Consider the following 17454-nt stretch of genomic DNA (forward strand, 5'->3'; position numbering starts at 1 on the left):
TAACAAGTTGGAGTGATTTCAAGATTAAGTGCCTTTACCATCTTTTCAGAAATAAAATCGTATGTGCTCCCGTTATCATGCAAGACTGTGATTCATTCTTAATCTTTCCTTTCATTTTCAACAACATATGTGGTTTGGACTTAGGTCGTGAAGATTTAGACTTAGCCCGAGAAGATTTAGGCTTACCTCCTGGGTCTGAGAGATCTTCGTCTTCAGTGTTACCTTCTTGCTCGGGAAGATAGTCATCATCCTCCTCCTCCTCGATCATGTTGAAACACTACAAGAATGGTCTATACATAGCGACCCTCATATAAATATGAAGAAAATAGCGGGGGTCACTTTCGTGGATGCTTATGCGACCTTTAAATTAAAGTTGTTTATGCCACCATTGTAGTGACCCTTGCAAACTGAAAATGAGTGGTTTATGCATCGAACTTGCGATGCATAAGCCACCTTTTTTTTGGGTCGTTTATGCATCGCGAATTTTGGCAAAAACTAAAATGTGTTCATTTTCTTCGCACGTTTCGCGCGCACTGTAGCAACTTCAAACTTTGATTCCACGCTCACGGCGATGCGCAGTTCGTCTCTCAATCCAAGCTCACGCGGCCAGGTAAGGTTTGTGTTGGTGGGGTATCTATTTCACCAAAGGGAAAGGCACAGTGTTAGGGAGTGTAGGCGCACTGCGCTTTGTCGGACGCTCTCCCACTTGAGAGTGGGTGCGTCTGTGTGTGTGTGTGTGTGTGAGAGAGAGAGAGAGAGAGCGAGAGAGTGTGCGAGCGTGCGCGTGTGGCTACGTAATTAGAGACAACGCGCCCTCCCTACGCACTCTCTCGTACAAGCAATGTCACAGCCCGGTCGTGTGCTGATATTTGGCGCTACTGGTTACATTGGCAAGCACATCGCCCAGGCGAGCTTGGATGCTGGGCACCCTACGTTTCTCTTCGTCCACCCGGAAGGTCATGACGCCCACGGTGCCTCGCGCAGTGCCATTGGTCTTGCGAGCTGTGAACAAGAGCACATGGTCTGCAGGGATGGCCCCAGGAAGGCCGGCATCGGGAGGTGCCGGACACGAAGTGCATGCGAGGTGCGCTCCACTCATCCTTGGAGTTGTTATGCAGCCCAATTGCGATCTTGCGGTCCACACTCGTAGTGCCCAACAAGGCGGTAAGAAGGTTTATGAGAAGTCGGCGCCAGCAATCACAGCAGCAGCAGCAGTAGCCATTGTTCTAAGGTGGCGGTTTCAACTTTCAAGCAAGCAACTGCAGGCGAAGATCGAAAGCAAGTAGTTAGTTAGTGATATATAGTGTGAGTGAACTGGACAGTATTCACAAGGCCTAGCTCTTGATGTCCCTCAAGAGATCCGGTGCTACCTTCTTGAAGGTAAAAAAAAAACCCCAACTGCACCGTCCCTCAGTCTTGAATCAAAGTTGTGAGCAGTGCAATACTTGAAATTACTTATTTGAAATAAAGTAAATGTTCCAATGATTATTCCATTCCTTTGAGACTAATTTCTGTGCTTCAGTACCTAATTGCAGGGCAGCGTAGAAGATCATAGCAGCCTGGTAGATGCAGTGAAGCAAGTAGACATTGTGATATCAGCCATGGGTGAACACAAACTTCTAGATCAACTGAAGCTGATAGAGGCCATGAAAGAAGCTGGGAACATCGAGGTAAAATCAGCAGCTGCAGGATTTAATGATGAGAGTTAGGACGACTAATTTATCATGAGCTAGATAGCGACGAGGAATAGGTAGATGACTGATAGAAAGCAGACGGTGATAATCATGATTGGATTTGTTTATTGCAATCAGCAGTGACATGATGAATGCAGCAGGCATGATTAATTAATTGGGCATCAAGGTTAATTCAGAAGCATTGCATGCGTGTTAATGGTGGGTGTAGAGGTTTTTGCCTTCGGAGTATGGGATGGATCCGGACCATCTGGTGGACTGTCCGTCGCCGGCGGGTGATTTGTTTGCGAAAAAGAGACAAGTCCGGCGAGCTGTGGAGAAGGCGGGGATCCCTTACACCTACGTCTCAGCCAACTACTTTGCCGGCTACTTCTTGGCTGGCCTTGCTCAATATGGCCGGTTCTTGCCACCCACGGACAGCGTGGTCATCTACGGTGATGGCAATCAAAAAGGTCAAATCCTACGTATAACATTTTTGCCATATTTTTTTTGAAGGTTTACACCTTAGATTATGAATTAATTTCGAGATAATTTGAGGCTTTGCAGTAATCTGGGTGAGAGAGGAGGATGCTGCAGCTTATGTGATCAAAACTGTAGAGGATCCTCGTGTAGTAAACACGACTGTCTACATTCGCCCAGCAGCAAACGTCCTTTCTCAAAACGAGGTGGTGCCATTTGGGAAGAGCAGTCATGAACAGCACTACAAAAGACCCACATTCTTGAGTCTACATGGCTTAAGGACATGCATGGTAAGCATACATTCTCTCTTCATGATATAGATTTATATGAATTTTCTAAATCTGTGATGCATCTCTACATCTCTACATTATCTTAAGGAAGGGTTTCACAAAGCTGCCATGTGGCAAGAATTCGGAGGTTTGGGAAGGGGAAGAGGAGGTTTGGGTACGTGCGAAGCACGGGTTCCCAACTAGTATTTACGATAAGGTCTTGTTCTCTCTCCTTCCTTCACGAAATAGACACAGCAAGGGAAACCTATATTCTTTAGTTACGATAAGTGATAGCTTCTAATAACCTTTAGTTATGTTAATGTTTGAGCATGCAAAAGATAATAAATATTAGATGAAGTACTCATAATAACCTTCCTTTGGTTTAGTCCGACAAAGATTATGAATATTTAGTGAAATAATATTCATAATAACTTTCCTTATAGAGAGAAACTTAGTGGAGAGATGTTGTAACTAGTTGCAAATGCATTAACATTAAACTTTCCTTATAGAGAGAAACTTAGTGGAGAGAAGTTGTAACTAGTTGCAAAATGCATTAACATTAAATGGGGTATGTGGGTATGCATTTAAACAAATTTAGTTGCCTTGATTTCTTGGACTTAAAAAAACATACCGATGAACATAGTATCTACCTCTACATGGTAGGGTCCTACCTCTACATGGTAGGGCAAAGACACAAATCCTCTCTCTCTCTCTCTCTCTCTCTCTCTCTCTATATATATATATATATATATATATATATATATATATATATATATATATATATATATATATATATATATATATAACCACAAAGACAAACATAAAACATTGTGTACCCCCCCAACCTAGGTCTTTCTCTCTTAGGATAGATAGCGGATAGATTGACCTTGGGATAGGCATTTTGTGATTACATGGGTTTAGTAATTGAATCATGGAAAGCTAGTTAAACATCCCACTTATAAGGCTAGAAATAAGTCCTAAGGGTGCGTGTAACTATGTGATGATTTTTCATTGTGTGGTTTGGATCTCATCTAGTAGATGAAGTGGTGATTTGTGAACGTGTTAGGAAAAACATCAAGTGTTCATTTGTGGACAAGGTGGCTGATGGTCTCAAGGACTTCTAAATTTTTACTGGATTTGTGTATACCCCAAATCTATTTGTCTATGATAAGCTCTCAGTTTTGAGTTTCTTATGTTTATTATTTGTGCAAATTTCTTATTGCTTTTGATGTATGAGCATTTTCACTATTTTGAGCTTTATGGTTGGAGTGAATAGAACTTTGCTAACATGAAGCTTCTCATGTTTATGGTTTTCCTATATGCTTATGTGTGTGCTAGTTTGGTGCTCAAAGGATGAAGGTTGAATTTATCAAGTCTTTCAAAGTGTAAATTGGAGTACACTTTGCATTTTAAAGAAAAACAAGAGATGCCACAACTTGTTATAGTAATGACCATGTAAATTAAATCCCACCATTGATTCATCAAGTCTCCACATGGATATTTGATTTGATGGAATTAGGAGAAAATCCCTTCAATTTGTTGAGAAGAGAGGCCTAAACATTGGTGGGTTGGGATAAAGAAGAGAAAAAAAATGCAATTGAAGGGATTTCTTACTTCAGATGTAGGGAGAGTAGTCTCCACATGGATATTTGTGTGTTAATTTGATGGAATTAGGAGAAAATCCCTTCAATTTGTTGAGAAGAGAGTCTTAAACATTGGTGGGTTGGGATAAAGAAGAGAAAAAAGATGCAATTGAAGGGATTCCTTACTTTAGATGTAGGGAGACCACTCATGGGTGACACTAGTACGGCCAGTAGCCTTTGGGGAGACCACTCATGGGTGACACTAGTACGGCCAATAGCCTTTGGGGAGGGCTCTTCGAGGGATCCTATTCCCGGAGGTGGCGGCACACCCCAACCCGTGCATACGCTTTTGGTGCAGACGCAGGTGCAGCAGACGCCGGGCCCCAGTGTTTTGACACAGGCCAAGGGCACTCCCTTGGCACAGAGGCGCCGCCGTTCGAGGTATGCATTAATCTACTCCGTGTCTAGGTGTAATTTTCATGAAACCATCCAAAATGAATCTTAAAAATTATATGTGTTTTTTGTGCAGTAGTAGTAGTAGTCAGTCATCACCATCACCAGTCTCTTCACCATGTGTGCCTCCTTCTGCACCTCCACCTGCCACCTCGGAGCTTCGCATGCTATCGGGCACGATGCCCACCATTAGCATTCAGGTGGATCAGAGTGGGCGAGTGCAGTATGTAGACGGTGGGGTACTTTTCCGTCGCCGCTTGAGAGAGCTCGTGCACACATACATGCCCAAGATACACATCCACTCGTGGTAAGTCCAATTCTTTCATGTATTTTTTAAAATCTCTGTATACATTGATATCAAATGATAAATCTAACTAAAGTGACTTTTTTTTTCAAATTATAGGGATCAAGATGATAATGACAAGAAATATGTGTTGGCAATCCTCGCGTAAGAGTTTGGCGTTGGTTGGGACGAGACCGCTGTATTGCATGAGATGCAAACGCTTCTAAAGCATCGACGAAACAATGCACGGTACAATTATTTGCTTTGCTATGTTATTCAAGTCTACTTCTTTCTTTGAGTAATATGGTTGAATTATTGTTAAATTAAATAAAGAAAGTTTGGAACGTCAAACACCTGACTCTAGAAAGTTCACATACTCTCGCACTTACACACACACAAATCAGCCCACCAATTCTTCTTTTTGTGCATACCTTTCCTCGCCATCTGAGGAAAAGGGCAGCTTTACTGGTCAAAAAGGCCAGCTTCTTCTGCCAGAAGCGAGTTCTTTCTGGCATAAAGCAGGTATAAAGGGTATGAGCAGTTTTATACCCTCTCTCCCCTACTTGTCTTGGAAACCTCTCAAGTCCAGCCTTGCTAACTAGATGCTTGCACACCCTAACTAGATGTTGCTAATTTGCCACCTCAGCTCTTGATGCCACATCAGCATCGTCAGTTACATCATCAGCCACGTCAGCTGCTCATTGCGCATTAGCTTCACGATCAGCTGCTCATTGCGCATTAGCTTCACGATCAGCTCTTTTCACAACACTTTTGCCTGTAAGACAAAACACACACACGCATAGTACATGGACTCATGACTATAGAACACGAGCCTAAGGGGAATCGAACCCCTAAGTAGCAACATAAGGCCACTCTAAGACCAAGAGGCTCCCCCTACCACCCCACCCTATAGTTAGTATCATGTACAATCAAAACAAGCAATGAAAAAAAAGGATATCGAGATAGAAACACATTACCATTTTCTTTTGAATTGATGAGCCAAGCTGTTTATGAACAATTGGAAACTATGCCTCGCCAAAGATATCAATCTCTAAGAACACCTCATCATTGTGAGCCATAGCCTCTTGAAGTTCCATCTCTGTTAGGCATATGCCGAGTCCATCAGAGGGAGTGGAGCATTGTTTGAGGTGGATTCTGAGATTTGCTCAATGATGTCAGCCTCTAGTAGATCTTCTCCTAGATCATCCGATAAATCTTTACCCAGATCATCCCCTTCATCATCCGTTGAGGGTGGTGTGACATTTGTTTGTGAAATCAAATGTGCTTCTCTAATGCGAAGAATTGTATCTCCTTGCCCATGTGATATAGAGGTCATTGTTGTGTCTAGTGTATTGTCGGGCTCTGTAGAGGTCATTGTTGTGTGGTGTATTTTCACGCTCAATAGAAAAGGTGGTATCAAACAATCTTCGGCTTCTAGGGTTCACATGAACAATTTGCCAACATGGATTGCCAGTTGGATTTTTGTAAAAGAAAGCTTGTTGTGCATGCATCGGGAAGAGATAGGGCTCTTTGGTTGCTCGTAGGAGCTTCGATGAGTCAACGGACCAGAAGCCGCTTTGTTCGTGCCTCAAGGTGGCCCTTTTTCCTTTGTACTTTGCTCGAAACCAACGCACCTTCAAAATTACCTGTAATATTATAATGTATATAAACTTGTTACTCAAAGATGCTGAATATTTCAATCATTTGGTTTGCATAATATTTTGAAACGAATCATGCGTACCTGTTTCATAACACGATAGTTAATTTTGTATATGCCCTCCAGATCCCCTACGTAGCCGAGCTCATCCTCAATCAAATTTGTGTCACAAGCACTTGCACGAGAGAGTTGATGAAAGGAAGCAACGATGCAAGAGTCCTGAGTAACACGAAGATCATCAATCCTCTTGATGCGGAGATGCTGACCACACACACACATGCTGTGAGCTGGGACCTAAAACCACATGGGAACCACATGAACATGTATGGTTAGAATCTAGAAAATCATGTAGTATTATTCAAACTAAAATATAACATTGGAGTAACTTACCATGGTGTCGCATCCTAGGCTAAGCTCAAACTCTTCTCGTGAGATTTCAAACCCCTGCCCTCGCATCTCTCTGATATATGTATTCAACCATTCTAGGCTCATCGTTGGAGGTGCACTCCGACCCTTTTTGGATGCCCTACTTCTCCTGTTTCTCTCTTTGCATTCTTTGTCATGCTTGTCAATCCATTTTTGCATGCAATCTGAGTTATACACCACAAAAGTACTAAGCGCTTCCCTCTCCTCAGCACTTATCTTTAGTGGGACCCCTTGGCCACATAACATCTATGTGGTTTCGTTGTCTGATTGTTCTTCTCTCCAACCAGGAGGAGCTTTGTTATCCACATGTTGCAAGTACTCGGATAGATAATACATGCACAAGAAATATGTGTTGGCAAAGAAGTTGATGATGCCTCCATTTGCAACTGAAAAACGGCTTGACCATATCGTGTGCGTGGAAGGAATGAAGGATCAATTCCATGGTCTTCACAATCCTCATGAAATCGAGGATGTAGAACTGGTACGTGCTGAATAATGCATCATTGTTGATTATATGAAGGGTGAGACACACATGGAACACGATTAATAGTGCGGAGTAAACTTGGATATGAATTTATACATAGTTCTAAAATGACATCACTTACCATGGGATGCTCCCGTTCCTCTTGTGGTGGCATATCAGGACATGGACCATACTGCTCCATATGGGCAAAACATATGCGTCGCATTCGTCGATGAGTGCCATGGCATGCTGCACACCAACATGGGATTCTTTCAACGTAATATGTTTGTGAGTCGCCTAGTGTCGTAGATGATGTGGAAGAAGAAGAACCATCTCCTCTCGCAACTACAGATGGACGCACAGGAAGAGTGGGAGGAGGCGGTGTCCCAGAGGATGATCCGGAATCTGCATTCATAAAATATTAATGTCATATTAATATCATTAAAAATCAAAGAAAACTTGAACAAAAATAATACACATACAAAATCATCCTAGAAGTGTTTGTAAATGCTATGGTAGCGCACAATGCATATTTGCTTATCCCCAGGTTAGGAATAATGTTCTTCCCTCAGCAGAAACTAGTTAATTTGTAATCATACCTTCTTACTGTACTTATGTCCATATTAGAGGCTTACAGTAACCTTGCACAAAATAGTTCTTCAAGGTGTAATTGATATGCACCCAAATGCGTTAGCATAGCATATACGGACCGTCAGCCGGTCCGTATGCACTATGGATGTGCAATTGGTCCATTCGGAGAGCTAGTACGCTCTCCAAATGCACCCAATTGAGCATCCATAGCGCATATTGACCGCTACATTTATCTATTTATCTATCCACCTACCTATGTATATGTGTTTATATATCCATCTATAGTTTATTGATCGTAAATTGTGAAACTTTGTAATAACACACTGTTGTTAAATGCTTAGGAAATTTGCGGTCGTCCCTGAGCATACACGCCCACTTGCGATGTGCAAAGATTCTTGGCGGCACTTCAAGAAAGAGATTCGCTTGAGAGTGACATGGCCTCAACAGAAGGTACACAAAGTTAATTCACTCAATGCATATGATAGGTACTTCTCGAATAGCATTAATTATATATTCATATAAAAGCGCATTTAATTTGCAGGAGGCAGCACAGGCTCGTGTCCAGTCAGGGCACACCTCTCGGCTTGGCCGAATGGGCTCTAGTGGCTTTCGAGCACTCTTTGTAAGTGCACAAATTTTTTGTTCGACTATCTATAGCTATTTGTATATACATATATATATATATATATATATATGTATCCATGTATCTATGATCTCATATGCATTCAATTCACTTCTTACTTATATATATGCAATGTTTAAATGACAGAGAAAGGATTATGGTCGAGCACCATCTGCAGACGAGATACGGAGAGCCACAATTTACGGCTACAGAGCGCTACAGAAGGAGATGCCGACACCCAATGCTTTTGTAAGTAATTCTATCAAATATTATTTTATGCCAATCAAGATCTGCATGTGTTATATGTTATGTGGTTTTTTTTATACTCAAATAGCTAATAGACATTTTTAATTGTTCAAAAGCGACCTTTGGAACGACTTCTGTAGCGACCCCCGTAAGGGTCGCTACAGGCTTCTACTCTTGTAGTGAAACTAGCTTTCGGTGTATTCTTCTTCTTCTCCGAGCACTCAAATGCCACATGGCCTTCCTTGTTGCATTTGAAACACCGGATTTGATGCTTGGGCTCCTCTTTGTTTGTCTTTGGAAGATTGTCGATCTTTTTGTTTTCCGATTCGTTGCTTTCTTTGTTTTTGAACCGACCAAGTTGCGGCGCCATCCATGAGTCCTGTCAAAAGGTTTAGATGAACAAACATGCTTTTGAGATTTAAAGGCACGAGACTCCTAGGTAACATGATTCTCCTTCGGAACATTATTCTTCTTCTCACAGTTAATGGCTAAAGAGATGAACATTGAACTAAGAGAATGCGGATGGAGCATGTTCACTTCAGCCCTAATGTGAGGTTTCAGACCCGCTATAAACTTCCTCTTCTGGTTCTTCTCATGCACTTTCTCAATGGCTTTGAGTTATAGGAGAACCTGCCACAACTTTTCTACATACATTTGAATGGTCTCTTTCTTAAACTCACACAAGCCATCCCACTATTGTCTACTCCTGGTCTTCTATTGTGGTGGCAAAAAGTTCTTCTTAAAATTGCCTTCTGGAACTCTTTCAAAGTACGAGGCTTATGATGGCCTTTGTCTTGGTAGCATTCCACCACAACGTAGCTCCTTCAATAAGATGGTTAGCAGCACATTTGACTTTATCTTTTTTCAGAGAAGTCTTCCCCGAAAAAGTAATCTAACACTGACTGAGCCAAGAAAGAACTAGCTTGGTGTTCTTCTTCTCATCATAGTTTTGGAAGGAAAAGGCCTTTCGACTAATCTTCTTTCCCTTTCTAGACTCGTGGGCTCTAAGGGTAGCCTCCCACCGTACGTCGGATTTCATCACCTGAATCAGACTCCGCCCCTCTTTCTCAACTTTCTTTCCAACTCCTCCCTCTTTTCCCTCTCCTCTAAAATCTGAGCTTGAAGAGCTAGCAACTACTCCTCCACAATTGGGGGTTGAAGATTCATTGTAAAACAGAGGTAATGAAGAGGAGAGATAGAGAGATTAATTAATTAATGATAGAAATAATTCAACAAAGATGATAAATGATGACAATACTTATCGTTGAACCTGAAATTGTCAAAGAGTCAAGTCGATTCGAGATTCAAGTGCACCAATGATACTCGTATTCTCTCGGACAATACTGTCGTGACGAGAGATATCGGAAACCACACACACTTGCTTGACTGCGAAGAATTTGTTGAAGCCTCTGGTTTGTTCAAAATTGCAAAATAAATTTTCGGGAGCTTTGACAAATTAAAAATTTTCCCCTCAAGGCATTATGGAGAGCCTTGGCAAGAAAATTTTAATTTCACCAAATCTGAAATTTTCTGCAGGCCTTCAAAAATTAGGCCGGGGCCTCCATGTGCATGTGCTCCCTTGGTTTGGGTTGGAACTTGGAAACTTTGAAAGATTTTAAATTTGAAAGCTTTAAAAGGTTTGAGATTTAAAAGCTCGAAAAGACGTTATATGTGTTTAAGCCTTAAACATGATTAAGATTTTTAAGCCCCGCTTCTTCACGTAATCGGTGCAGCGCGACAGCCCATGAGGAAGCAAAAGCCAGCCCTTCATGATACAATCATCTGATGCTCAAGCTCTTCCAAAACTGAGAAGAGGAAGTGAGGTTTTGCCTATGCTGCTTCAATCTGTAGTACGGTTGGATCGGGAGCAGATGCTCTGAGCTGCAGAAAACTGCCTTCTCCACACGTAGGTGTGGTTTTAGGCTGCTTGCACAACAACAGGTGGTTTTGGATCTTCATGATTGCTTTGCCAAACCATACAAGCCTAAGACATTTAGATATTTCCTTTGTCTTTGGATTTTTGCCTTTGCCCTTCATGGAAAACCTCTTGCCCAATTTCTCCATCAATTTTTGAGCTTTTTGCCTTCTCTTTGAGTGTGGTTGGCTCTGATACCACTCTCAGGATCTTTGCCACCCCCACAAGAGAATCAAAGTACCACAAGTGCTTGCATAAATCAGGAATTAGTAATCAACTCCATACAAATAAAAGATTCAAACGTATTAAGCATGGATATGATAATAAAGATGAGATAAAACCACAAACTTGAAAACAGAACTTAGACGACATCACCATCAACAAAGGATTGGGTTAAATCTCCCCCTCATACGTGTGCTAGCTCCTTGCACGACATGAGTATTTTAATAATGTATTACCAAAATAGCCCTTGAGCTAACATGAAGCTTTTGCCAAGATAGGGCTCTTTACTTTTTACAAAAATGACCACTCCTTCTAGAGGATGTTCACACACATCTAGTGTGTACCAAAAATAATAGCGAAGCTCTAATTCACACGGAATACACCGATGTACATCGGTGTACATAAATTTATATTCGAGTACGAATAAATGGCACGTGGCCAATAAAAAATAATGAAGTATAACTCATAAATGTCAAGGCGATGTAAACGCCCATGCAGATGACAAAATTTGCGTAACACCTCGTTCGGTGACCCTTGCACACTCATGCCTATGTGACACCTCGTTCGGTGATCCTCGCACAAGTATGATGCCTCATTCGGCATCCTCGTACTCATCACCTATACTCAACAAGTCAACATGTTAGGTGAGGAAATCAAACACCAATCTTAACAACACTAGCATGTGTACACATGGCATCACCCAATTACAGCATACATAGCATAGACCCGCAAAGCATATGCCAATCGCACTTATAATGTAGTATTTAATATGACATCACTCTCACAATACTAATTGCAAGCATGGCACAAATGGTCGGACGGGGGCTTTAGGGAGTCAACCTTGTTCACTAAGTTGAGGTGGCATGATGACAAGGCATGATGAGATGGCAAGATGCTTATGTGGAGTCTCCTCCATATGATGTGGCATGTACATGTAGGACTAAGACTATGTTACCATAGCTCAAGTGCTTGACAAATGACATACTCTCTAGGCTTGGTGAAACACCAAGCCTAATAGGGTTCTTTTGTTTTAGACTTTGGGCGGACAAACCGTGAAAATTTGATTAAGATGGCTGGAAAATGGCCTTTCCTTACTCAAACTCACTCTAATTTTTTTGTTAAATTCATCAATGAAAAGTACTTTGATCCATAAGAAATTCAAGTGCAATGAGGGTTGTATAAAATTTAAATAATTAAATTATTAACCTTTTGCAAGCCCTCTTCAAGACTGAGTGAATTTTCTATAAAAGATTAGAAGAAATTCAACCGTTAAAATTGCAATTTAACAATATGGCCACATTCTATATATATTTCTCTTACTTCTCACCATTGGATCTTCATTAATGATGAGCTTCACATTTGCCAAGATCTTGAATATAAAATCACATGTTGCTTTACAATATGAAGCAACAAAAAAAAAATGTTTATACAAAATAGTTAAATAGCCAAAAAACTTTCCACTAAATCAATTTAAGCTCTATGCAATGTGTTATATTCATGTATGAATTGGGATGACCATTGGACTTGGGATGCAAAAGTACTAAGCATTGTATGTGTAACATATACTGCAGTAAAGAAAGTTGAAAAATGCAAATGCAAAAAGTTTCATGAAATGAAACAATCACTAAAATAAATTGGATTTCCAATCAGGGGGTGCCATTTGAACACCCACTATATGTATAATGTGCCCCAAAGACCATGCCACAAAATTCCAAACAGAACTACGAGAGATTGGACCTTTAAGTTGTGAAGATGCTTGCTTTCAAGCTACCTTCAAGGTACCCAACTGTCAAAAGTGGTGCCCCTTTATCTTGCAACCACCCATTATAGGAGATTATTTTCCCTTATAGTATGTACTCTTATCTTTTTAGTTATGTGGTTGTAGAGAAGAGAAGAAGATAGAAGAAAATTCAGCCATCCATATCTCTCTTATGTGTGTGTGTTTGCTTGCAACAAGGAACTCAAGATCTCCCTCTCACCCGCATTCTCTTTAATAATTAGGGGCCTTACGTGAAGGGTGATTAAAAAATAAAAAATAAAAGGTTGTAATTGCCACATGCAGGAATATATGTATTCATATCTTATATAAGTACACATACTTTATGGATGTGGTGACATCTTGATTTTTCTTTACAAAAGAATTTTGAGCGAGAAAGGGAAATGACATTTTTGTCCGGAGGAAAAAATAAAGTAAATGGTACCAAAAGGTGCAAAATATCCAAGTTGCTCCTTCTATTGAACAACAAATATCTAGATACTATGTCTTCAATGAAGATGCTTGAAAAAATTGGTGGGGTGGACCAACAAAACAATCGTCGCTCGTGGGCAACCTCCACGGAGCACGAAGGAGAGGACAAATTATTTCTCCTTCTTCAATTTAGTAGAGGAATAACTTCAGTTCTCCTTCCTATGGATGCCCGGCCATAGAATTGGCAAGCTACTTCCATTAGAGATTGGACGATCCTTGGACAAGAATATTTATGTGGGTTATTTGAAAAAAAGAAGGCAGACTAGATGGTAGGAGAAAAGCATACCTAGTTCAAACCATTTTTGGGATTTTTTCTACTGTGATACTAGCCCTACTACTAGTGTGGCTATTATCCAGACCAAGAGAACATCGAGAAACAAAACAAAGAGCAATAAAACTATACAAATTTGCTACGCATTACGCATTCAACTTTACTAACATGTCAATCTTGCATGTCTATGCCTCCATTGTTTTATAGTGCATGTATTTAAGCAACTTCTTGGATGAGAAATCTCTAGGTCTCTAGAGGATGAGCTATGAACTATTTTCCATGGTTAGAGATTAGAGGACCTGAAGAGAGTACATACACAATTGTCATTATGGTCTTGATGCCTAAGGTAATGAAAGTGCATGATTAAGATCTTTGGAGGAAGCACAAGCAGATCCAAAAAACTAGAAGGAAACCATGCAAAATAATTATGATTGAGGAGTCACACTTAGGATCTAGTAGATTGTCCACAAAAACATAAAGTCATCCGAACCAGGTGGGTTTGGAAGGCTAAGTACATATGTGGATACGGCTATTGGAAAAGGGCTTTACTACACAAGAGGGATTTGACTTTCAGGAGCCATTTTTCCCACATATAGATTGACTATTCACAAGGTACTAGCTTTTCTTACTCATGATAAGTGGCTAGTAATGTGCACCGATGGATGTGAAGTTCGCCTTTGTCAATGAACATCTCAAGGAGGAGGTATATTGTGAATAACCCTCGGTATATTTGATGCCCTGATTTAGAACGCAAGGTATGAAGACTCCGTACAAATGAGGTTGTTAGGCCATAGCTGACCTGGAGGGCCAAAAGAAGAAGCATAAGGTTAGGCTCAAAAAAGGCCACCGCGGGGACACAACTTCATAATAGTGCAACACATTGGGCAATGGAGAGGTCAAGTTCAAGTAGCCCACATTACACATTTTTGTAGAGGTGTGTATATTATATTTTGTTAAGTACACATGCTTGTCATGACTAGGGGTCTACATGAAGGCTGATTTTTTAAATAAAACGAGCTTAACTAGTGTTGCGAACATTGATGACCCACTTGGGTAATAGCTTCTGCACTTATGCCATTAGCATGGTTGGTGAGATTATGGTTGATATGCCGCCAGTGTGGACGACAAGCTGTGTGACAGTCACTTTGGAGTACTAGAGTTATGGCATAGTTATAGCACCCGCTTATATAATCGAGTTCACACTATAGACCGACCAATGCATGTTATTGTAGGAGAATATTTTTGCTTATAGCATGGACTCTAATCTTTTTAGTTATATGGTTGTAGAGAAGAGAAGAAGATAGAAAAAAAATTAAGCAATACATCTCTCTCTTGTGTATGTGTGATTCCTTGCAACGAACTCAACCTCTCTCTGTTCCCTGCATTCTCTCTGATAATTAGGGGTCTTATGTGAAGGGCGGTTTTTGTAAAAAAAATAAAGGGTGTAATTGCCACGTTCATGAAAATATGTATTCATATTTTATATAAGTACACATACGTTATGGATGTGGTGACATCTTGATTTTTCTTTTTTTTAAAAATTGAGCGAGAAAGGGGAAGTGGAATTTTTGCCCGGAGGAAAAAAGCAAGTAAATGGAATCAAAAGGTGCAAAATTATATCCAAGCTGCTCCTTCTATTGAACAACAAATATCTAGATACTATGTCTTAGGAGAGGACTCAGGACAGCTGCTTTCTTCTTATTTTAATTTTGATGAATATAATAACAACAGCTCTTTCTTCTTATTTTAATTTTGATGAATATAATAACAGCAGCTAAGGAGGAGGTTGGGCCGCCATAGAATTGACAAGTTGCTTCCATTGGAGATTGGACGATCCTTGGGCATCGACAGCTTCCTGGGCGGCCTTTCTCCAACGCGATGCTGCTCGTTTGAGCTGTGAAGAGGCCGTGGTGTGTTCTCCAGCTCGCATAAGGGCTCGAGCTTGTCTCTCCACCTCCTCTTTATGCACGAGTCCATTTTGGTCTGCCTTGAAATCCAACCCCACTTTCCAGCTATCCACAGAGCACCTGTTGTTGAGCATTTGGTCCGCAAAGTAGGGCCAACCCAGCATGGGCACCCCGGCAGAGATGCTCTCTAGTGTAGAGTTCCAGCCACAATGAGTGAGGAAGCCTCCCACGGCAGGGTGAGTGAGCACTTGGAGCTGGGGGGCCCATTCGACGAAGCATGCACGCCCTTGGATCCTTTCAAGGTACCCTTGCGGGAAAAGGGCCGTGTCTCCGTACATGAGGTCGGGTCGGATAACCCAAAGCAAAGCTGATTGGCTAGCTTCCAAGCCCAAGGCCAGCTCTTCAAACTGTTGGGCGGACATCACGGCAATACTCCCGAACGATACATACAGAACAGAAGAGCGCTCTTGCCCGTCCAGCCATTTCAGGCAAGTGTGGTCTTCTGGCCAGAGGGCTGCTGTTTGATACGAGGCTAGCCCTGCACCAGCAGCAACTCCTCCTCCCTCGGCCTCTTGGTCGAAATAGGAAGGTGGTAGCAGAGGTCCCACCGTGTATATGGGATTGTTTTCCTCTCTCAGGGCTTCCATTGAACCCTGCTCAAGCTCTTCGAACGTGTTAATTGCAATCCACGTGTTCTCCTTTAGCCTTGTGTAAGGCTGCAGAAACACATCAAACATGAAGTCCTCCGGATCAAAGCACTGCAAAAACGTGTTTAGCTCGGTCATCTTCAGCGGTGGCACTCCTGGGACCCAGGTTATACGCTGATCAGCGGGCTCTGCAACATGTGGCGCACTTCTTAGAGGAGAATTAGGTTGTAATCCTGATTAGAGTTTGATTCAGCCCTAAGTAGTATAAGCAAACTGATTGACGTAGGAGATTAACACTAGTGGTGCTGATTATTAATCCACTGCTAATATACTCGTCATAATAGCTGGATCGAGACGATTTATTACAAGCAATTAGTTCGTGATTATTTACAGAGGACGATGGGTTGCGCTCTTACCATCGTCATCAGGAGATCGGTGCCCTTGCTTAACGGCCATGACGGATGCAAGTGTACCAGCTGAAGCAGTCCAGAAAGCAAGCCTTCGGAGCCCAAATCTGGTGGCAACATCTTGTGTGAAGTAGAGGTAAAGGTCCGAAATCATGCATGTGACCGGGCTCTCCACGTCGGATCGGAGCAGACCTTCCACCAGCTCTTCAAAAGCCGGTTTCAAGCTAAAGAAAGACTTGCACAGCTCAACAAGGGTTTCTTGCCCACTCGTGCTCCCATTCTCCCTCTTATCCCTTATCTCCGCAAAGCGTATGTCAAGGCCTTGCTCTTCAAATCGCGGCTGCAAATGCTGCAATAGTGCATGGTTGTGCTGTGTATTAACGAACGTAATGATGAAGCCTTCTAAAGCTAGCTTTATAGACAAGTGCATCATGGGTCCGATGTGGCCTTGTGCAGGGAATGGGATAACAACCGCATGTGGCCGTAATTTAAGGTCGCGGAGGCTTACAGGAAGACCCATTATATTGCTTGTGTTTCTACTACAAAAATTAAGTGAGATAATACTGCAATCGGCTAGTGTGAGATGAGGCAACTAGAAGAGGAGGACAGCTCCAAATGCTTAATTGGAGCTTACGAGCAGCATTTTTATGCTTGCAGAAGAAAAACCGCCCTTTAGTGTATTTTATTATGAAGGCAAACTTTGGAACTCAAGGAATGCTTCATGAGAGCTTACGAGCAGCATTTTTATGCTTACAGAAGCAAGGCGTGGTTGGTGGCATTAATAATATATCTTTGAAAACCGACGTGTCACGACAAATTGGCCTTGGCTTTTGAATTATTCAACACCACACGTCTTCTGAAAATACGCAACACGTCTTCTCAAAATTAACGCCGCCCGGGAAAATTTGTGGAAAATAGACAGCATGATGATTAGCGTTCGGAAATATTTAGGGGCGTGCTCGTGACCCGTGTACGTGTCATCATGTGTACATGTACGGGCGTGCTGTGCGTGTTCATCATGTGTACATTTACGTGTTCTCCGAACGCTAGGTGTCATGGTTAAATAGTGCTAGTTAGTACTAACATCCAAATTT

The 17454-nt window shown here is 41.6% G+C and overlaps 1 protein-coding gene and 1 pseudogene across 1 annotated transcript; one reads left to right on the forward strand and one right to left on the reverse strand.

Moving 5' to 3' along the window:
• The first annotated feature begins 758 nt into the window (after window positions 1-758).
• LOC147619552 (bifunctional pinoresinol-lariciresinol reductase 1-like) lies at window positions 759-4172 on the forward strand (annotated as a pseudogene).
• Window positions 4173-15118: 10946 nt separating this feature from the next.
• On the reverse strand, window positions 15119-17122 carry LOC147619553 (UDP-glycosyltransferase 85A2-like). Its single transcript, XM_086773229.1, has 2 exons — window positions 16370-17122; window positions 15119-16141 (listed from the first exon to the last, which is right to left on the reverse strand). Exons 1-2 carry the CDS (start codon window positions 16878-16880, stop codon window positions 15174-15176), a joined length of 1479 nt encoding a protein of 492 aa, XP_086629355.1. The 5' UTR covers window positions 16881-17122; the 3' UTR covers window positions 15119-15173.
• Window positions 17123-17454: the final 332 nt, after the last annotated feature.

This window comes from Cibotium barometz, chromosome 33, assembly GCF_041138505.1.
Source record: "Cibotium barometz isolate CiBa-2024 chromosome 33, ASM4113850v1, whole genome shotgun sequence".
In the NCBI taxonomy this organism is placed as follows: Eukaryota; Viridiplantae; Streptophyta; class Polypodiopsida; order Cyatheales; family Cibotiaceae; genus Cibotium; species Cibotium barometz.

Bases quoted from the DNA above. Each gene is read 5' to 3' on its own strand.
- LOC147619553 (XM_086773229.1), bottom strand. From the start codon at position 16,880: ATGGGTCTTCCTGTAAGCCTCCGCGACCTTAAATTACGGCCACATGCG. The intron at 16,142-16,369 runs GTAAGAGCGCAA...CACATGTTGCAG, and splicing joins CCGATCTCCTGATGACGATG to AGCCCGCTGATCAGCGTATA.